Raw genomic sequence first — 23,288 nt, forward strand, 5'->3', positions numbered from 1 at the left:
CTAGAGGATGAAATAAATTAAGCAACTTTGCTTTGCTAGTACAGCAGCCATTCCCAAGTAAAGGCTGTAGCCGATTTCCCAATTTGAAACCTGTAATCAAACCTGTAATAACACAAGCCTGAGAGGAAAGATTTTCTCCTTTGTTTTCACTCATTCTTGTTGAGATTTATTCTCCATTGACATCCAATTTTGTAAACTGTAATTTTGTACATTTTAAAATTGAAAAATGAAGGTTTTTGTTTGTTTGTTTTTAAAATTTTGAACTACTTATTGTGTGCCCATAGTGTAGTAGCTCTCAGATTAAGAGTTTGCATGTTCTCCCCATTTCTGGGTGGGTTCTCTCTGGATACTCCGGCTTCTTCGCGCAGTCCAAAAACATGCAGTTAGTGGTGTTAGGTGTGAATGTGAATGGTTGCCTGTCTCTCTGTGTTAGCCCTCCCATTGTCAACTTGTCCATATGTACCCCTCATCTCACCCTATGGTAGGTGGGATAGGCTCCATCCCCCCAGCGACTGTAATGGGGATAAGTGGAAAAGAATGAATGGATGACTTTAAGTATTTATCAGTGGAATTACAAAATTATTATATGAGAAACATTTAAGACATTTAACATTAACATTTAATAGTTGAAATAACGGATAAAAAATTCAGACTCTGGTGATTAAATGATTAAGCTCCAGTTTGTAAAGTGGTGAAATGATGTGTGTGGCTGCAGGTGAGCGATCAGCTTGTGGAGATAAACGGGAACAGTACAGCCGGGATGACCCACAGCCAGGCCGTCGAGCAGATCCGCAGAGGAGGCCACCGCATCCACCTTGTCCTCAAGAGAGGAAATGGCTATGTGCCTGATTATGGTAAGGCAGCGTGGGAATATTTTAATTTTAAGAGTGGTGATACATGAGATGGCAAAAGAGAAATTTGAGAGTGAAACATAGCTTTTGCATGTTATATGTCTACTATGGGTGTTTTCCTGTTTTTCGATGGGACTGATTCTAACTAAAATGCTCTTTACTTTTTTAACATTTTCTCTTCTGGTGTTTCCCACCTTTTAACCCATCACATCTGTGTTTCATTTGACCTTTTTTGCTTTTAACACTCCCACACCACATTTCTCCTCTGTCTGCATTGGATTTTCTTTGGTTCTTCTTCCAAACACTGCTCTTCTTTCTGCTCCACTCCTTTGTTTCCTCTCCATTCCCTTCTTTCTCTCTCTTTCTCTCAGTGGAGCTCTCCAGCTTGTCTCTATGCATGACCAACTCCAAGCTAGGCGAGCCTTGCTTCTATGTCATTGGACGGACAGAGAATACGCGGTTGGTAATGGTTCCTGTTAGTTCTCCCATTTTCTGTCTCTCTACATCTCTGTACCAAACCAACATCGCTGTCTTCATTAAGTAAACGACAGTACTTGTACTTGGACTTGATTAGCAATTAGCATTGTAGCAGAGTACAACATTATGCTTTATTTCTCTCAAACCTACGCTGAAACAGTAATTGGACAGCTCGTAATTTGTCCATACACTGAGCAGTTACACAAAGAAAATGACCTAATTGCACAACCCTAGTGTGTTGTATTGCTAATGAAAGTTTTACTAAAATAGAAAAGCAGCTGTGATTACACAAGCTGACCTAAGGCACCTTTCTGGATTTCAGAAGTCTTTAATAACAGATTACATAATTCTCTTTACCATAGATGCTGTCATTCCTCTCTTTAACTGCCTATTCAGTCTATATCTTTTGTTTCTGCCCACCACCCTAACCCTACACAATGTTTGTCCAGGCCATGAGCACCAAATCTCCTCCTCCCCCCTCCTGCATCACCCCAAGAAGCAGGGTTTGGCTGCAGTAAACTCCACCGGACGGAGGGGGCGCAGTTCACAAGAGAAGAGGAGAAGCAGGTCAAGGGGAGGCGAGAGGGATAAAGGGACGGGAAGGAGAAGGAGAAGTAGAAGTAGAAGGAGAAGAAGACGAGTCTCAGGTGGAGGACAACGCTTGCGTTTACAAAGCCCCATGTCTGATCAGACAGAGAGGTTGAGGAGAGCCAGGGAAAGGAGGAGGAGAGAAAAAGCTTCTCAGAGTTTACCTAGAGATGCCCTAAGGAACTACGATGATAGTGACACAGAAACGAGGGCAGAGAGGGGAAGGAAAAGAGGAAAAGGCAGGGGGAGGAGCAGAGAGAGGAAAAGCAGGAGCGAAGAGAGGGAGAGGATGTCAGAGAGAGAAGAGTTTATGAATCGGGACAAGCTGATGAGGGTGGGAAAAAGGAGGAAGGAGGTGGTGGAAACATTTGAAAGTGAGAGCGAAGACAGTGACAGGGAAGTCATTTTACCCATTCCAAGTCTTACCCAAAGGCTTCCCAGACCCAAAGAAATCTGGGAGGAGGAGAGCGATGACGACTGGGGTATGGCAGCAGAGTACAGAGAACTGAGGAAAGAGGAGAAGCCAGAGACTGAGTGGGAGAGGTCCTGGGGTGATGACAGCAGAGAAAGTAAAGACACAGGGCTGAATGAAAAAGAGGACAATGATGAACAGAGCAGCAGCGTCAAGCGGCCTTTACCAAGCGTGGGTGTGATTGGTCCGGAGTCACGGAGAAAGCCCTTCTCCTTCCTCGCTTCCACACTGTCCATAGATCAGTTGGGGGATGATGAGTCAGACTCTGAAGGCAGCCACTCTGACGGAAGTGTGTCTGCTGCCAGCATCTCAGCTCTTTCTTTGGTCACCACACAGCCAGGTCCTTGGTTCATCCCCAGCCAGCAGAGACTGGCTCAGGTCATGAAGGAGAACAGGCAGGCGGACAGGGCGTGGGTGAAGAAGAAGTGATGTCTCTTGACTTTTAACAGGAAACTGAGCATCCATTGTAACAGATTCTGTCAGATTCACACTGTTAGACCTCTACTTGTTTTCTGCAGCTACCCCCACTACCAACTTTTTTCTCTGAGTCACTTTGATATTTAAAGTAGAATGAAGTCATATTCTTTGTGCCTTTCTACAGCTGGTCTCTGGCTGTTAATATTTTAACTTGTAAATGACACCAACAAAACAAGATTATCCCTCTCCCAACAGTGTCATTGTCTTTTTTTTCCTCCCCTTCGGCACTGTTGCCCTACTTAAGTTGCACTTTTGTCTTTTCTCACCTACCAGTGATTCGGACTACTTTAGCAGTGCCCTCTCTCAAAGGGACAGTTCACCCTAAAATCAATTTTGGTATTTATTTCCTCCGGTTTGTAGTGCTTTTTGTCCATCTAGATTATTTTAGTGATACCTAGTTGTGGTTGGTCTTCTTTTAAATATATCTATAGAACTAAATGGCACTCGTGTTTTTGAAAAACTCAGCAGCAGGGTCTCTTTTGAGAAATCGATACCCAGCTACTAAGAAAGAAAATGCTGGTGTAAGCAGTTTTCATGTAGGAAATGTTTTCTTTCTACAGTGCTGCACTAACCAACCATATCACTGTGTAGAAGGAGCGAGCATCTACCTGTAACAAGAAGCTTGTCCGTGTGACAGAGTGCAAATGTTAATTTGTATCCCCCTTCACTTGAGTTTCAGTGTTAGCTAGCTACATTTTTCTTTTGGGTGGTAGATGTAGTTCGGTAGAAGCAAAGTAGTTTCAAATTCTTCAATAATCAGGCTTAAAAACCTCTTAGTATCATATTATTCCAACAAAGTACTACGCTGTCAGACTGCAGGATTACCTGTGGCTCTTCTGAAAGTAGAATGGGAGGCACTTTTTCACATTTTACATTTGATCCTTTCCTTTTTTTTTTCCCTCTTCTGAGGCACCTGAGCCTCTTCTGCTATAGTTTTCTTCCTGTTTAAAGGCAGGTCTTTCTTTCCACCATCACCAGCTGCTTGCTCAGAGAGGATCACCAGATTTCTCTCTTAATATTGTGAGCGTCTCAGCTTACAGCGCCTTGAGGCATTTGTTGTTATGGATTCTGGAAAGAGAAATTGCTGCTGCTGATTTAACAGCATAAATAGCACTGCAGGCCAGAGGAAAAACAATACATTTGATTTTCAGTCAAGCTGTCCCTTTAAGTATCCCCTACTGTTTAAACACAACATAGAAATTCACTTATACCTCATGAAGATATTGAGCAATAATAATGCAATCAGTAATCCATATTCACTGCACCGCATCTATCTGGCCTGAGAGGAGTCAGTGTTTGTACAGCATCCTCTTTGTGTTGCCTCAACTTGTAATCTTGTTCTATATTTGATTGTGATAATGCAAATCCCTTTTGAAAGCCAACGGTATATTCTGTAAATATCTGTAGACAACAAAGCACTGTAAATATAATACTAAATGGAACCTGATTTATATTATATATATATATATATATATATATATATATATATATATATATATATATATATATAATATGTCTAAACATTTGAATATATGCAGAATATATCTAGATATTACAAACAACAGCTAACTATTCATATTATTTATTATTGTGTGATGACAAATAATGTGAGAACTAGCTTTTGTGAAGGCTCAAAATGTAAACAGACTGACCTATATTGTAGCCGTCCTATTTATACATGAATGTTTTGTATTATGCTGCTTGAGTGTGGATTAGAATGCTCTGTGTCGTACCCTACTTCAGAAGTCAGCAAAAGATGCCAAAATATGCATCAGGTGCGTGCATATTTCAAGTACTGTTAAATATTGTGTATGTGGGGTCAGTACAAAACCACTATCTAGATTCTAAAGAGTGCTGTGCCCATCGTGCCACGTACAGTTGCCTTGGTAACATAAACCACTTTATCCTAACCACTGATTTTTCTGACTGTGAAAACCTTTGCTCTGAGGTCTCTCTCATACTAGAAGTGTGTGGGCTGTTTAGTAATTTAAGTCATGCCAAAAAAAGGCCCCACAAAAATATATTTAAAAAAAAATCATCTGCAGAATCTGAGCTCGGTGTTGCATCTGAGGTGACAAATTAGCACATCGTTTTCTTTTGCTCTCTCTCTCTTTTTTTTATATTCTGTTGAGGGAAAAAAACAGAAGCCAAGTTGAATGGATACTGTGAGATGTTATTTTTCTATGAAATTATCTTTTTTGATATACTCAGGTTTTCTTGATAAGCCATTAGGAGGTAAAGCTACAGTCACTTCACGCCATTTTCGTAAACACACACAATGGATTAATGTTATTTAAATGTTAAAGCAATATTACGTTGGTTCTCTACGGTGGCATTTGGAGACACAGACTGTTACAGCTGTTATTTGTTAGCACTCCATAATCATTTAAAGGTTGATGCCATAAGTGACGTCATTCCTCCATTTGTACCCAGAGGAACAAAGCAGAGAAATAAAAAGCGTGGTGTTCCCTGTCTGTTTGTTTGCAGAAAGCCAAACGGACATACTGTATTCTCCATCCAACGGCCATACAGTGTTGCTAGGTAGCCTATATATAAGACCTTTTTATATATATATATAAATGTTTGGCAATATTCTTTTTTTTCTTTCATTTCCTAAGTATGGCTGAACTGTAAACACACTAATAAAACTGCAAATAAACTGCTGAACCAATTTCCTCTGTGGTCATGATGGTGTTCCTTTCCTCGGTCCACATAATGGACAGCAGATGGCAGCAAAAACATAGACAACAGTATATTTATGTGAAGTGGGATTTCACAAGATGAAGGTGTGTGTGAATGAGAGAGAAGGGGGAAATGCAGTCTGATATTCAGATGCAATATGTGGGTGAGATGTCTGTTAATAAATCAGATGTAAACTCTTTAATTAGTGGTGAATGAGATCCACGAAGAGGCTGAAATCTCAGCATTTCCCGCAGATCAATCATTCATCCAGCTTTTTGCGAGAGCATGCATTTTGCATACAGCCTCACTCCTCAGTGGAGTATTAACTGTACAGTGAGGCAACCTCACCTGTCCAAGCTGCTGTGCAGGGAGAGACGCGGGTGAATTTACAGAGTCTTAGCTTAGATATGAGCACTTAAGCACTGACACTAAAAATAACAGCGCTCTGAGGCCTGTCTTTCTCTCGTGTTGTCCTAAGCCGCATCCTTCTGTTCAAATCAGCTCAGATGCAAAATGGAAAAAAAAGAAAAGAAAAAAACGGCAGTAATAACAGCGCTGCTTTGACTTCAGCTGCAGGAGATTGTCTTATAGAAGTGGATTAATCCACGACTTCAAATATAGCATTTTAAATGTTATAACAGGGAGATATTTGACACGACAGAGGCAATGTTTTACGTGCATTGTGTTGCAGTGCACTGTATTGTTTTCGTACCTGGACACCAAGGATTCAGGCGCTCAACAGGGTTCCTGGAATGCGTAAAGCTACAAAGACAGAAAATGAGATTCTTGCAGTATTTTCAATATAAAATGTCTTCTTTGCGCTTCTCTGTTGAAAACTGCATTCCTAAATTCACTATCTGACAAATGTAACAGGACCTGTGCGATTTGAGGAAAAAAATGAATGCCATTTTCTTTGTGCTGCATACTGTAGAGGTATGAATAAAGGTGTCGCTTTTGGATGAAATGGGTCGTTAGTATGCTGAAATATCCTGGTTTAGAGATAATTAATTAGCTCTTAAGTTGCGCGCGTTTGTCTCAGAAGACTGAAATAATGACCAAGAATGACAGACGTATTATTTACCAGCTAGACTAGTCATTCGGATTCCTGCAGAAAACTATTAACCGACCCAAAGAAAATGTCTTTCTCTATCTACTGCAAAGAAAGAAAACCTTTTTGAAAGCATGTGGATAATACTGCTTAGAAATACATGGTGCTGGGCTGGGTGAAGGATGTCAGATTCTCATGTCACCCTCGTAAAAATTGCTTTTGACAGTTTGATCTGAAACAACTCCATTTACATATAGGGGATTTTTACATACTTTCCTGCAGGAGCTTTGCAACCTGAATGATCTGCAGGTACCATCTCATGCTACCATCCGACACTGGCAAAACCCTAAACTAGAGTCAAATTCGTCAGGAGGGACGAAGGGAGAGGAATGTGCTGTGACCACCATCAGCAAAATCTTTTCCTTTTTAGGGGGGTTGACCTCTGCAGGGCACCTCTGGCACTTTCATTTCCATTACGGCAGGCGAAATGGATCCATAATATACTTCATAAGTGGACAGTTTGAAATCCATCAAGTTTAACTGACTGTGTGATGCGTTAATTTTTATTTTATATTTTTTTAAGCAATAGATAGACTTTTAGTTTACACAGTTTGGTAGCTCAACCTTTAATATATTTTGAATCAGTGCTTATTAGTTGTGGAAGTTGTGGAAATATTTAGCCATTGCACCGACTGTTTCATTTGTTTGTTGTGATCTTGTATGAAAATCAGCGCTGTGTAGCTTATACACTCAGGACATCTTAATTTATTAATTTGCGCCTTTTTTAATAATTCATGTTTGTTTTTGCCCACAAATCAACTGATTTTCACCCTAAGTCAGTACTTTATTCTCGACAGTTCGTCCTTTATTTTGAAAACCTTGCCCGGAAGTTACTTCCTTATTTTCGCCCGCTTGTCTGTGATGCGCTCCAGAGGAAAAGGCGCACGCAACGCTGCGGTTCAGACGCGCAAGGAGCGAAATCATCTCTGTTTCTGCGCCACCTCAAAGGAGACTCAGCGCTACTCTCCTGCATGGATTACCGACCTGCTGCCACTGAGAGTCAGATAAGTAGGAAAGGACGCTCCCTGTTCTTTTCGACCAATTTCAGATTTTTTTCCGCAAGCGGCAAAAACAAAAGTGCAGTTTTAAGATTAGAAACAGCCATTAAGACTTTAGGACAGCAGAATCTTGCGGTTAGGTTTTAGCCTTTAAGAGGTGACAAGTTTTATCTTGAAGATCAGTATTTATGAGTGCATGACGAGGAGGTAAAGTGCATTTTTCTTGGATGAAAAAGCGAGACAGATACTTTGGGATCTAGTTTGATTTTTTGTTTTGTTTTGTTGTGTTTTTTGTTTTTGTTTTTTAAATAACGGGATGTAGTTTTGGCGGACCAAAGGGGAGGATTCGGACTTCAAGAATGAACTTCGTAAACCACCTCTGCTCACTCTCTGTGCTTTAAAGACACATCAAATCATGGGTTGAAAGCGACGATGACAGACTGCGGGGATATTCAACGTGGGAAGGAGCAGAATTTTCTGTGTTATGTAATGATTGACAGCGCCTGATAATTAGTGGTAGATCAAAACTAGCGTATCCCTCCTCTCCCCCACCCCCTTTCCCCCTGTATATCGATGAAAACATAAAGTGTTTTTTTTAATTAACCAAAAGCTGATGCCAGAGCTTTTAAAGTTAATGAGCAGTGTATGTCACAGGTCAGTGGATAAATTCATATTCTACTTATTCTTTTTCTCTGTCAATCATCGAAGCAAGTTAATTATCAAACTCTGAAAAGCTTAAATTAGACCAGACTGATGTGTGTCACTCCCTCCGCCTGGAAGTCTGTTTTTAAACATTTTATTTAGTAAATTAACATCATGACACCCCAAACTCTTTACCTGCTACGTGTCGATTTCAAAATGACTGGGACTTCACGAACTCAGACACTCAACAGTGCCATGAACTTTTTTTTTAGCTTTAAATTCTCTTCTTGGCTTTGTGACGTTTTCAATGGCTACTAAGATGTTATAATGGTAAATTTTGCCCTCATGTTTGGGGATATGTAGTCGCTATGACATTCTCAATATCTTAATATCTGTGACTTCCTGTTTCTGAACATCTGAAGCCTATAGTTAATCTTCACCACAGCCTTTCTTGGTCCCTCCCTCCCCCCAACTCATCAGGGCTGGTGGGGAGGGTGGATCTCGGCCCCACGGGGTATAACCTGTGGCTGGTGGTGGTCGTACCCTGAGAGGAAGGGCTCCCACCATGGATACCAGCCCAGAGAGCCCAAACCGGGCAGTGGAGTACCTCCTGGAGCTCAACAACATCATCGAGAGCCAGGCCAAGCTCCTGGAGACGCAGCGCAGGCGCATCGAGGAACTGGAGGGCCAGCTAGACCGGGTCAGCCAAGAGAACCAGGACCTGAGGCAGGAACGCAGCCCGCGTACCCCTGGAACGGACACACCCGAGCAAAACTACAACCACAACCAGCCCCTGTCCCTGCCCATCCATCATGGCAGCGGTGCTGGTGGCAGCGGTGGCAGCGGGAATGGTAGCACCTCAACAACTCAGGTGATATCCGGATCAGCTACAACTCCAGCGCCCGGCAGGGAGAGGAGGACCCACACCAGGCTGACGCGAGGTCTCTCCTGCGGCTCCTCCACCACAGACCGACTTGAACGCACTGACAGCACAGACACCAACACCAGTTCCACCTTGCGCCGAAAGTAAGTTCTCCTCGAATACACGGGCCTCTTCTGCTGGCTTAATCTTCCGCCTGTAATGAATGTCAATAATCTTGTCCAAGTGGCTCTAAATTATAGTAATGACCACAGTCTGCATGATAGCTAAGAGTGGCAGAACATTCATAGGCCGACATGATGACAGGCTGTATGAAGCATCAGCTTTTTTAGCCATCAGAGATAATCCTCGCAGTAATGGGACTGAACCTAAGATGGGATGTGTTAATACACCACCATGAGGAAATATGCTGAGTGCTGGAGGATTATGAGTGGAGTGATAAGTGCTCAAGGTGTGTATTTCATCATGCTGTGTATGATTCTGCCTGCAGAGAGGATGATTCGTGCACTGATCTCCGTCTTAAATGTGAATCCTGTAGGAGTTGCATAGTAGTATGCTGAGGAAAACTTGGGTCCAGGCAGGAGAGTCTTATTTTTTCATAAAGATCTGAACTTTCTAGACAAGAGAAGCATTTCTGGATGAAAATCCACCCACTGTTTGCTAAAAGTGAGTTTTTCTTTTCTTCCTCGCTCTGAACTATCGGCTGCTTGGTCTCGAAGAGAGTTTTTTTTCCCCCCAAACTCAAGGCTGACCTGAAGTTAGAGTGCTGCAAAACACAGCTTTGGCAAACAGCAAGTGCATCTGTCCTTGCTTTTACTTAACCACGCACGCACACGCACGCACACACATGCAGATAGAGTCGGCTTTTGTTCTGGAAGCATTAAGCTTTGTGAGTAGGCAGCAATTCATGTGAAAAAGCTCACTGTGAAATAAATTGTTGCAGTCTTGGTAACAGAACCCGTTTGTTCTTGTGCATATGTATTTCTCAACACGCAATCATCTTAGCAGTTATTACTGGATTTCGCTCACTGTCTGAGTTGTTATGGTCCCAATCCTCTTATCAATGATTGACTCAGATTTGACTAAATCCCTTATCGATTAGAGTTGTCTCTGGTCCCTTCTCCTCATCCCTAGGGGCGACTTAGTCATTAGACAGAAGCACATATTAGTTATTTATGTGGGTGTTAAATGCAGTGATGAATTGCAAATGTAGATCTTGCTGATTCTCCCTTGTTAATTGCCTGTAGCCATTGTAGCTGACTTTGGATCCAGGCTCAGACAAGCGTATCATATGAAGTGCCACATTTAATAAATAGTCACCCGCACAGCAGAGCCATATTGTGCTTGTCTGGCTGTGACTCAGTCTAACCCAAAACTGGCCTATTAGCTTAGGTCAGCGACAATACGCTCCTCTCTGATAGTGGATCAGATACAAACATGAATTTCTCTATCGTCAGTCCCTGTGACACGCTAAATATGGCTCGGATCAGAGGGAGAGACAGAAGGAAGATGTGGGAGAGGAAGGGGGAGAGGAAAAGGGATGACAAGGGGGAGGAAAGTGACTGAGCGACCTTACTCAGCATGCCTCAGTCTAAAAGAGAAAAAGGTGGAACACACACACTGATTTGCCATCTGTCAACGGAGTGTATATAAGAGGGAGGGAGAGATGAAAAGGGGAGTCTGGGCAAGGGAAGGCAAGGCTCTGAGAGCTGCCTTTGTTTTTGTCCAATTAGTTTTTGGTCCTCCAGCAGGAGCCCTCCTCTCTTCCCTGTGTCTCTGTGTGGGTCACATAACCCACAATTTTGATCTCAGACAAAGAAACTGAATAAACTAACCCCCCACCCGCCTCCACTTCTATTAGCCATGCGTGCAAGAAATGCATCAAAACAAAGTCCTCTCCTCTTCTTCCTCCTAGCGGCACACCATAAACAGCTGTCCCAAATGCAACCCTGTTTCATCCTTTTCCTGCTGTTAATGGCAGTGTGAACAATGTGAGTCTGAGGCCTTGGGGTGAAATGATATTTGACGTCAAGTCCCTCCTCCAAGAAGGGTTGAGGGCACTGCCACAGCTCGCTGTGAGTGCGGCAGATGTGGGGTTTTTGTTACTGTTATCGTTATTTTGGGAGACTTCTGCAAATGTATTTCGTATTACCAGCCGCATGTATGTGTATGCGAACAAGTGCATGTTTATACAGTACACGTGCTGGTGTAAGTGCACAAAAATGTGTGAAAGAGGGAGGAAGACAGACACAGAGTGCATGAGAGATTAATTAGTGTGACTGGAGTATAATTACCACTGGCCCAGGGGTGACAACTGCTGCTGTGCATGTGTGTGTCTCCTCTGTGTGTCTTTCCTGCGAGTGTGTACGCCCGCTTTGCAGGACATCACCTGGGATGTCCTTTATTATAAAGCTGATGCGACCCTGGTGCTGACAATAGAGCCTGTCATGCCGTGAAGATGTGGCAGTTCATTGTGTGGGTGAGAGATTGTGTCCTTGTTTATGTGCTACATGGATGTAAGTGTGCTCAAACAGCTCATAGGATGACAGGCAGGAGGTCTTGGTGACAACCCCAGTAGTGCTCATACTCAGAGCAGTTTTATTATGTAATGGCACAAAAAAAAGATCTGCGCTATCTTTCTTCTCTTCACTCCACTTTGACTGTCACAGTGGGAGAGTTCAGAAGCTCCAAAGAGCCCTGTGAAGGTGCTCGAGTCTTCGTTCGCCTCTTTATTCCATCATCCCTCCATCTATCTCCCCTCTCCACACATGTCATCGATGGCATGTTCACTACTCCCTCGGAAATTGACATTAATTCCTCTGGGAGAATATGGAGAACGATAATGGCCTTTCGTTTCAGAAGGAGCTCAATTTCGCTAATTTTACGTAGCTCTACTACACATAAGCCATCCCCTTTCACAACCCCCACTCCACCCCTTCTCTCACTCTTCATTTCTAACTCTCTCTCTCTCACATACCCACGTACATACACTCACTCTCTCCCCCTCGCTGTTTCTGTTTCCCACTGCTGCAGATATGACTCAGAGAAGCAGCAGAAATTACTTTTGTGCTGTTCTCCTTCTCTTCCCCTCTGTGCTCATCTGCCTTTTTTCCCTTGCCTTTAACTGAAGCACGGTTATTGTTCCTGATTGAATTTTCATTCTTGAGGCTAAAATCAAGCTCATAATGTGTATTCATTTAAGCCTTTTGGCTTACATTTTACATCCTATGATAACAAAGATAGCACAGATACAACTGGCCCCGGGCAAATGTGTGGGTAAGCTCGGCTGAGCCTGTACTGACCTTCTCGAAACATGCTGTGTGAAGTGATGGGAGGTAATCTATTCTCTCTGGATCTGGCATGGCTTTCTAGAAAAATAACACAGCGAAGCTGCAGCTATTTATCTCACAAGAACCCAATCGTAGACCTGTTAATATTTTTGGTTTCGGGATTGAATAATGTTGCCGGGAATTAAAATATCGTAATGGTGCTAATGATTACAGTGATGGAGTTTAGCTTGATGTAAATTTAAATGATGGATGTGTGTGTGTGTGTGTGTGTATGTGGGAGGCAACTGTATGTGGGTGGTGTTTGTTGCCTTCTACTTGCCATTTCTGAGTGCAGTGAGTGTTCATGGCTGCATACATGCACGCGAAGAAAAAGTCATAGTTTTGTCCGTTTATATTTAGCTATGCATTAGTCTGGATTCATGAAAATGCATGTTTTGTTTTAAATATCACCAGACCAATTAGAAACACGCACCTGTACTTCATCTCCAGTGTAGACTGACCCCTGAACCTGCCTCTTTCTGCATATATTCTATATAATTAAGATGAAACACACAGATTTAGCTTCTGTTTTTGATATCAGGGTAGAGATTATATGTAAATGCTGATGGATTCACAGGTTTGATGAGGCAGTTATCTTCACATGTTATAGAGAGGCTTTATGACAGAATGAAAATGATAAAATTATAGCTGTAATATGTTAAAGTTAATTGTCTCAAGTAGTATGTTGTTGTGCTTCTAGGCACAAACCCATGCCGCTGTCATTCAAACGACATGCCTTCCCAGTTTCATTCCTCTTATAGCTGCATGTATCATCAGACCCGACTTTCTTGAAATGGCGAGGAGACAAATAAGCAGCTGTGATATAAAGATTTCCACAGGAAGTGAAATGTGCATGCGAGTTGCTGTGGAAACTGTAAAGCTGTCCTCAAGACAGTTGCGATATTGCATTCCTGTCCCTCCCTCCCTCCTGCTCCCCTCACCTGTATCTTGATCCTGACATACCCTCCTCCCTTTTCCGTCCTCCTCTGTTTGGAGCAGCCACCGTTGCTTTGTTTGTTGAGGGCAGCTGTGTGCAGATTGCATCTTAACAGCATCAAGTGTACTGTAAATTAGCGCAGAGATTATGGGTCTTGCTTGGTCATTAGTGAGGAGGGCAGAGTGCTAAGCTGCTGTCCAGTCATCACTGGGGATCTAATTATGAACCCCTCGCTATAGTATCAAGAGTTTCACACATCATTGCTCTTTCTATCATTTAAACTGAAGCTTGTTTCACTAAGATTAATTAGACTGGTCGGTAAGGGTAGTTAGAAGTTAGAAAGTTAGAAAGTTTCACAAAAATGAAGACTAACTCATTTTAAGACAAAAAAAACAACAACAAAAACTTTGATCCTTACCTCCCATTTTTGCCATTGTAACAATAAGCGATGCTTCCATTTACCAGCAGCATTTAAAATAATAAAGGAGAGAAAAGAACATGGCTCATAGTTTGCTAAGAATAATAAACATTGAAAGCACTAGTTTATTATGAAGCTCATGTCATACAGAGATTAGTCAACTTTGATTGGATTGATTGATTTTGATTTAGAACTACAGCTGAATCCACTGGGAAAGAGATTGAATTATAAACTCTTCCCGTGTTTTCCTCCTGTTTCTCCCAGGGTCACTCAGTTCAACATTTTATTTATTTATTTAACTTTATTTACTCATAATTCCCTGTACCATGCTCCTACTTGAGGTAGTCAAGGTCTGAAGTGCTTTGTGCAGTGGATGAATTCAGACGTGTATCTTAAGTCGGCCTATTTGATCTAATCTGTAGTCAAAATCGCCTCCAATCTGTGCGTACTGCCCCCCCGGACTCAGCATCTGACCAACACAGGCGTGATTCCCAAGTCTTTTCTCGGCCACGACTTTAATCATTGTCTCCCCCCCGTTCAGATGCAGATAAGTGGCACTTTTGAGGCGGGATGTTTGTCAAACACTCATGCAAACGTTCTGCGGAGCCGAATAAGGGAGACTGGTTACCGTGGGAACGCTGTGAGCTCTTCTGTGAAGAACTCTGTGGGCGAGAGACACAGAATAGAGAGAGATACAGAGAAGTGAAGAGAGGGTAGGAGTGGGAGCAGGAGCAGGGCGAAAGACAGAAGCGGGATTGAATGACGACTTGATGGAGATGCGGGAGACATATGGAAGACAGATGAGTGCCGCCACACGTTTTCATCGCACGGTGCATGTTCTGTTTCACTGGAAAGTTGGGATGCAGTTTTTTTGGATACTCTGGATAATAAGAATATCCCTCTCGGTGATCTGCAGTGATATCAGTTTCTTGAATTACTCCTTCTCTGTCTCCCACATCACATTCAAATGAAGCCTAATTTTTCTTCATTTGGATGAATCATATCCAGTTATAATCAAGAGCGTGCGCGCACACACAGACACAGACACCTGTGCACAAGTGCTCACACGTGCACTCAGACTCACAGGGTACAGCAGGTGCCTTGTCTGTGTATTTGAATCGTAACTGTAACTATGCCCCTCCTTGTCAGTGCTTTTGCCTGGCACTTAACGCCAGACGCCCACACAGGCAGTCCACCCTGTTGCCAAGCAGCAGGAGACTCAAGCTTGCGGTGGAAAACCGGGGGGGAGTTGGTTGTGGAAGAACTGGTGGAAGATGGTGGTGGTGGTGGTGGGGATAAAAACGCACTCTACTTGAAGCTACATCAAAAATCTCTGTTTGTCAGCAGGAGTGAGCCAGGTCAGGCTGGAGGTGGGATGACGCAGTACGCTCCCACACGCTTATTTCATAGACAATGGTGAGAAGAAAAAGAAGGGAAAAAAAGGTGAAAGCACAGTTTGAAGTGGCTCGTACCATTAAATCGGGCGAATGGATTTTCACATTAAAACTCTGGAAAGCCACACAGATGTAAATGGTAGTGCTCTCTGACCTGTGGGCTGCTTTGTAAGATGTGCGCTGTGGTATGTAAACCTGCCACAAAGATGAGGCTGAATGTCTTCCTGTGACTGCCGCATGTGAGCCTCGCTCCCACTCTGCTCACTCGTCTATACATAGACACTCACCTACACGCTGACACCCCCAAGCCACTGCACAGGTTTGAGGAAACACTGAATCCAGCACTATCACTCCACATCATGTTTCCACCCCACCCCACCCCCCACACCCCCACACCCCCCCCAAATCTCCATCCTTTTTACCTTCATTCTTTCTCTCTTGATTATTTTCACCCTTGCCCTCCTCTGTATTCAACCTCTCCCACTCTCGCGTAGCTCTTTCTCCTCCCACTCTTCTTCCTGCCTCGAGCCTCTGTCAACTCACAGCTTTAAATACACGCCACCTCATCCGTTCTCCCAGCGTACCACTTTTTCTTCTAGCCTGGACTTCCTGTGTCCTCTCTGTTTTCACTAATATCTTTTGACTTATGTTGATTCATATCTTATTCTCCTCTCCCTATTGTCTTGCTATTGTGTGTGGGCCTGCTAATAATAGAACGAGAGATGTACATACCAAGAGTATGTGTGGGTAGTATGTATGTTTTGTGTTTCTATGGAAGAAGGAGGAGGACGATCGGGAAACTGTGTGTCTGTTTTTATGGCGCTCGGGGATTCAGGCGTAACTGCTCATGAAGCAGAAATCAGGTTCTAGATTAGCCTGTCAACACTTGCCTCACTGGGGGGATACTCTTAACAGGAGGCATTAGTTACCGCTGGTAAAATACAAATCTTGGCAGTGTAAAACCACACAGTGTGTACAAGCATGGCTCAGACTTACGTAACAGCACCTCTGCTTCTCTCAACATCTCCATCTGAAGATGAACAGGTCAACGGGTTTATTTATTCCGAATGTTTAATTTCTTTGTCTTCCACAGACCTGATTAAAAATGACCAAGACAGAAGTAACATCTCTTGAATGCTCAACAATAGAACATCTGTGCTTATAAATTACGCCTAAACTTTTCACATTAATATAGAAGGGATGAAAAAGGTGGTCTTCTTCGATACTATGGCGCTAAAATAGCCACTGACAGTTTTTTGCTACCCTAATTGGAACTTTTTATTCATCTGCACTAAGCAAACAAGCGCTCCACCTACGTGATTGTATCTTTAAACACTCTAATTTCGACCACTCTCGTAGTTCTTAAAGTGCTCCTAAAATTAAAGCGATGGGATGTGAATTGCTGCTCAGTGTGGTAGATCTGTGTCTTCTTTGACTGAGCCAGTATTAAAAAGGGCAGAGTCAGAGTGAAATCCTGTCAAACATCGTTTAGGCTACATGTAAAGTTATGTCATCAGGAGGATTAAGGGATAAAACTGAGTCTGCCTTTTGTCATTGTCAACTAAGCCCATGAAAAGCCAACCAATCCTTCTCTCAGTATTTGCAGAACCACAACCACGACTCCACCCCAAGTAGTTTCATTTTAAAGCTTCAGTTACTTCATGTTATGCTTATCCAAAGTTATGCTTCAAGATTGCATTACTTTGGATCAAGCTACGCAACAGTAAGATCAGTCAATAGCTGCATCAGTGATATACAGTACTATGCAAAAGTTGTGAGCCATTTTTGCACCAACAAGGTGATTTTCAAAGAAAAAAATACAGTGAAGACTTGAAGGCTCCATCTGGTCCTTCAGCTGATTCGTCTACTGTTTGCCAAAGCCTCATAAGAAATGCTCTCAGTGGAACTTGGCTGTCAGGAAGCCATTCTTAAAGAAGGAAAACAGGGAGAAAAGACTAAGGTATGTCAAAACACAAGGACTGGATTGAAAATCAGTGGAGTCAGTCTTATGGAGTGACTAACCAAATTTGAAAATTTTGATTAAAGTCATCAGTAAGTGTCTACAGTGTCTGCAGCCATGTGTAAAACACATGAAGGCTCTGACATGTTTTGGCAATGCATTTCAGGCAATAGTGATGGTTATGTTGTCAACATTGATGGAATTATTGCAGAAAAGTATCATAAATTTGTTAGTACTGTATAAGCTCTGTTTCTGCTTTATATACTATATATCACATTTAGATAGATTTTCTTAGGGTGGCATGGAAATCAGATGGGGTGGGAAAATCATAGCCATTTCTTTACACATATGCAGCTGTTACATTCTGTAATATGTACTGTATATGGTTAAAATACATCAAATGCAGCAAGTATATACACAAATAATTAAACATTTCAGGTACATTTGACTTTATGTACTGTATAGCCTATATAATAAATAATCATGTAGCCTAATAAGTATAAAATCCAGAAAGCTACACAACATGAGGTGGATCAGTTAGAAAGTCAGGTTTCACATGCTCTCAATTATAGATCTGAGTTGCTACTCAAAATAAGAAATAAAGCAGATCCGACGCTATGGGCTGAACCATTTTAATGGGTGAGGGGGGGAGTCGAACCCAATATGTTCAGTTTTAGAATTCATATTCAATGTTAATTGTAGCTATTGTCATATGCAAAATGGAAAGAGATTATTTTAGGGTAGCACAAGCCACCCTATTCCACCACAGTAGATCTGCCTCTTGCACATTTCACTAAATCACTGCATCTATTTCCCATTTTCCTAATGAAATATAAAGAATTGGGGGTAACTCAAAGTGTTTGCCCAGTACTTTACACATCAATGAATTAGAAATTATAATTTAATATGTATAGGAAAATTGGTCATTTTAGCCTGTTGCTAGGCAACATGATGGTGTCATAATATATCATGCATAATTCAACTTTTGTGGGTACAAATGAGATCTTATTGTCACGACATTAAAATGATAGGATGCTTTTATAAGAAGTTATAGGTACATAAATTTTAAAAACGGGTCATTTTACCCATCGCTAAATGGTTGCTAGGCAACATGATGATGCCGTATTATCATGTACTGCTAAGAACCTTCAGGGGCCTGAGATGTACCTGCATGCCAAGTTCGGTTGCTCAAGTCCTGATGCTGTAGGTGGAGTTTGTGGACAAAGACACAAACAGACAGACTGAGATTTTGTCTATTATAGTAAGATATGAAACATTTGCAATTATTTGCTAACGTGAGCTAAAAAGAATAGACAAAAATGAAATTGTTAAAAGTGGTTAGTAGTTGAAACGGTAATAAATTGCTGTCAATATAGATAAAAAATGGAAAAATGAGAAGAAAAACATAAAGGAATGCTCGAGTCTGAGTCTGGCTTGCTAGCAGATACAGGGGAGGATCGTCATTTAATCTATTATACAATATTCACTCTTTTTTTAGTTCTGCTGTTTGTCTCTGTTAATTCCTGAGGAAAATATCTGGCTCATTAGCTGCTAAATATTCCACTATGTTCACCAAAAACCTAAGGCTCTATTAAGCTAAGGGGAGCTGCAGATTTGGGTTTATTACTGTTTTCATAGAAAGTCACAGTAATGTATATTCAGTAAAAGATGCTTGGTAATTTACTGTAACAGTGTAGTGAAAAGCTACTCAAACAGCAGTAAATACCATATTTGCCGGGAACTATTTTCAGCCGTGGATTTGGTGTTCTAGTGAGTATTTACGGAAGCTGGAGGGTGTATGTGGGCTTGACTGAGAATAAACTACAGTGCCCATGTTCGTAGTAGTGACGGAGCATGTCACTCAGTGCAAGAGTGTGCCTCACTGTTATGTCTTCTAGTCTTTGTGCTCTCTGGCACAAAAACGTAAACCATGTCAGGCTTTGGCTACACATGCTGTTCTTACAATGAAAAAGGGAGAAACCTTCAAGAATAGATGCTATGAAAAAGATTAAAATATGTCAACGATGGCTGTATTAAAACTTCAAAAAGGGCAATATAAGATCACTCTTGGGTGCAGTGTACAAAGTACAGTATAAATAAACAGCTGAGACCAAACAAAACCCTGAAAATTTAAAAGTATAATTAAAAAAAAGGATTTTAAAGACACTGTAGTTCACAAGGCAGGTATTTCCATAACCCTTGTGGTGAACAGCATAAAGTGGAAACAGTCAGCAGGTTCCTGTCTGAAAATCTCAGGGTGTAAATTGGTTAGTAGGGGGACAGCAATTAAATGGGCAGCCAGTGTTGGATAATTAAAAGTGGAGTATTGTGTTCTCTTGTGTTTTGTGGTAAGCCTTACAGCTCTGTGTTACACTGTTTTGGAGCTTATTAATCGATTTCTCTTTTTTTGACAGCAACATTACAATACTCCTGCTGTTTGACAATAGTCCAGCCTGTAAATAGAATGAAGTCTTTGTTGGTTTTGTCTTTTCATTGGATTTGTTGATAGTGGAAAAAATATTAAATACAGTCTATCTTTAACAAGAGATTGCTTCTCATTGTTTTTCCCTAAAATTCTGTTTGGCTGCCTCGTCCTTGCACCGCTCTCCATAAAACAAGCTGGGAAACTACAATGAATTGCAAAAGTGTTGCATTATCTTATTTCCTCTTACTCTCTTTGCTGCATTCGTGCCTCCCTCTCTCTGTGCTTTTTTTTTCCCCAGAGTGTTTCCATGCTAAAATGACAGGGACTGCATGTCCTTGACAGCAGCTGGCCCCAGCGAGAAACCGGCCATTTACATGCTAATCTCAACCACTGCTCCCTCTTCCACCATTCACTCACAGTCTGCAGACGGAACATCTCTAATTTCTGCCAGCATAGAGAGGCTTTTGTGTTATATGTGCACTTTTGCATGCATTACAGAAAGTGGTTTCCCATTTTCATACAGAATGATCCACTGAAGAACTTGTATCGAGCTTTATATAATCCATTAGAGTGGTTGGAGTTTCACTAATAAAACTTATATTTAACAACTTCAGCGAAGGGACATTTTTCCCCATTTTACTTGTTTTTCTTAAATTGCTTTTGTTACTCTTTAATACACTTGTAACTTATCTGTCTGAACTCAAAACTTTAGTTTAGTTGGTGGGGGCGTATGTCTTGATGATGTCAGTCATCTTACTGTTATTACAGTATGTTAGCTGTCGCACATCTGCATTACATTCCTCCTCTTAAATGTCCCATTCTTTGTACTACCATTGCTATGATTTGTCACTATCAATGTGCAGCTTCAATTGCTTCCTTTGCCTGTCGCTGTTTCTGCTTTGGTGCTGACTGTATGTGTCTGTCTTTCTCTGGTTTCTCCATCTCTGTATGTGTGTGTGTGTGTTTGCGCGTGCGTGTGTGTGTGTGTTGTCCATCTCTGGTCCTTCCTGTCAGTGTCCGGCCGCCGTCTATCTCAGGGCAGCCCACCTCGGCTCCCTCCACTCCTACGGCAGTGAGCAGTGCTGCCACTCTGTTTCCCACCAGTCTGACTGTTCACAGCTTCGTCAGTCTTCATCAGTACTGCTGCCCTTCTACTGACCAAAGCTTACAGCAGGAGGACAGGTAAGGGCTGTCTTCATGGGGCCTAATTACAGTGAGTACAAGATAAATAAATAAAACCCCTTAAACCCCATTAGAAACATTGCGATGCCAAAACCTGGCAACCACCTGAAGATCTCTCCCTCACGCTGTGGCCAGTCCATTTGTCACCATCATTGTCTGCCAGTTACCTGCTTCTCTCAAGAGCCTGTGTTTCAGTCTCCTACCACTCCCAGGTGTGACTAATAGCTAGGCAATTCTACCAGCCTGAAAAACACACAGCTTCTTTTAAAGAGTGAGAGGAAGCAGTCATCCTCAGAAAGCTTTGGGACTGAGATGGACTGAGTCACAAGTGAACCTGGTGAATTCTCCCCCTCTGTCCTCTCCTTATTTCATTTATCCTTTAACTGAGTCTCAGACACATGTGCGCATGATGGTCCAACACTGCCATCTAATGGTATTAGAAGGCTGTGGCTGCTTAAACTGTCCATAGAAAGCATATTTTTTAATAAACATGCCTTCATGTCCCAGATTTAACTTAAAATTGCCACCCAGTCTCCGTCTGTTAGCTTTCTGCTTTTTCTGCCTTTGTGTCTCATGCTGTTGTGTTTTTTTCACTCTCCGTCCTCCTCTTTCTCTTTCTCCCTGTCTGGTCTGTCTGCCTCCTGTCCTGTGTTTCTTCACGTGCTTTGGCTTGTCCCATGTTGCTTTCCAAGAGAGGAGGGTGAGGATGAGCGTGCCCATCAGTTCTGTTGTTCTGCCTCAGGCTGCAGTAGCCCCTCCTCTCGCTGAGCTGAGGTGTGACTGACCGCACGACGACTCGCTCGCACATTTACCTGTGAAAAGGATATCGCAGCTTATGCTGCCAGAAAACCGAGACCTCGCTGTGTACCAAAAATACAGAGTCTTACTGCATCGGAGCAAGAAAAATAGAAATGCATGCCGTATTTGTTTTTATGTATGCTGTCACTGATTTAGCCAGGTATCATTTTCGTGTGCTAATTTACATTTTATGGAATCTCGATGTTGTGTTCTCTCTGTATTCGTTGCTGGGTTTTTTTCTTCACTTGCAGCCATATCAGGCTGTCAGATCACATCACTATCTCCTGCTCATTACTGTCACACTCATGTTTATCTTAGATCCACTAGCTGAGTCATGTCATTTTGGATGTGCACAGTAGTCACTATTTGTTATCTGTGCAAAGTGCTCTACACCTCTGTCTCCAGCCATTATGTATTGTCAGAGAAACTAGCATATGATGATATAAAAACATTGTTGTTTAGCCTGTTAATTTATTTGTTCCATCTGATAAATATCCGCCTGTTTATTATCATTTTTATTCATGACTTCAAAGTCAAGTCTTGTTGATTTCATTTTCTGAAAAAATAAAAGACTCCAAGCTCCTGAAGGATTTCTTTCCCGTATAAATGTCTGAAGATAACGCTTGTGCTTCTTTAATTGCTAATTGTGTTTCAGTCATGCACCAATGTTGCTCATACATATCTACCACCTCATTTATCTACACCTTAAGCCCATTGTATTCGCAGGAAGTCATACTAGCAATTCTATTTTAGCGTTGAATTGACTCTGTGCTCTGCATTGGCCTTCCATGGTAACCTTTTACTGCAGAACACAGGAAATGCATGGTTATCGATGACATATTGTTACAGTTTGGTTAAAGTGTTATTTCCAACCAGTTGGCTTCCTTTACTCAAATTGTATTTATTTTTTTTAGCACATGTAGCTGTTTTTACAATCTCTATAGATTACAGGGTTTCAGACATATATTCAAAGTCAACAACATAAACGCATTTCTCAAAGTGTTGGGACAGTGTTTAAAATGTAAACAACAGCTATGCAATTTATACTTTGTAAATAGGTAAAGAATATATTAAATGTTGAAACAGGTGTTTCTTTTGTTTTCTAAAAACCCGAGTCCATTTTGAATTTTATTCCAGCAGCACATTTAAAAAAATGCAGGACAGGATAAACAGGTTTTGAAGATGCTGACATCTCCATGACGTCTATGCAGGAAAGGCCTTGCCTACCACATTTTGCATGTATATTAATAGCATCACAGTGAAAGATGAGTTCTAAAATAGGCTTGTTGCAGTTTAGACCTGTTGAAAACATTTAGAGCATTCAGAAATGAAAAACACGACAGAGGAAGATTTGAACCGCTGAGCGGCTGAAATGAAGAAAGAATGGGGACCAGTGTGGCTCTAAGCAACTGGGCTCCTCGGTTCCCACATGCTTACAGAGGGCTTTATTAAAAGAAATGGTGATGCATCACAGTGTGAAACATGCTGCTGCTCTGTCTGTCGTTGGCCTCAAATTCAAAAGCATGGATTTTTCAAAAAGCACTAAACATTTTTAGCAGTCTATTTGTTTACTGTGTGCAATTTTCGTGATTTACAAGTCCTTGTATTCCATCACTATTTACATTTTTCGCAGCGTCCCAACTTTTTTGGAAAAATGTTATTTTATAAAA

At 41.8% G+C, this 23,288-nt stretch overlaps 2 protein-coding genes across 4 annotated transcripts in view; both read left to right on the top strand.

Moving 5' to 3' along the window:
- LOC116319523 (membrane-associated guanylate kinase, WW and PDZ domain-containing protein 1) overlaps window positions 1-4,302 on the top strand; it is a 49,746-nt gene extending 45,444 nt beyond the window's left edge. For 2 of the 3 annotated variants that reach the window (XM_039604162.1, XM_039604161.1), the window contains exons 16-17: window positions 716-854; window positions 1,778-4,302. In XM_039604162.1, coding sequence (XP_039460096.1) covers window positions 716-854; window positions 1,778-2,817 — 1,179 coding nt within the window. In that variant the 3' untranslated portion in view covers window positions 2,818-4,302. Of the gene's footprint in view, window positions 1-715; window positions 855-1,222; window positions 1,311-1,777 lie in introns of all 3 variants that reach the window. The other variant, XM_039604163.1, reaches the window with a different exon arrangement.
- A 3,247-nt stretch (window positions 4,303-7,549) lies between these two features.
- Window positions 7,550-23,288, top strand: part of iqsec2b (IQ motif and Sec7 domain ArfGEF 2b) — a 30,013-nt gene continuing 14,274 nt past the window's right edge. Inside the window, exon 1 of the mRNA XM_031738863.2 lies at window positions 7,550-9,321. Coding sequence (XP_031594723.2) covers window positions 8,861-9,321 — 461 coding nt within the window. The 5' untranslated portion in view covers window positions 7,550-8,860. The remainder of the gene's footprint in view (window positions 9,322-23,288) is intronic.

Source organism: Oreochromis aureus, linkage group 20 (genome assembly GCF_013358895.1).
Source record: "Oreochromis aureus strain Israel breed Guangdong linkage group 20, ZZ_aureus, whole genome shotgun sequence".
NCBI classification, from domain to species: Eukaryota; Metazoa; Chordata; class Actinopteri; order Cichliformes; family Cichlidae; genus Oreochromis; species Oreochromis aureus.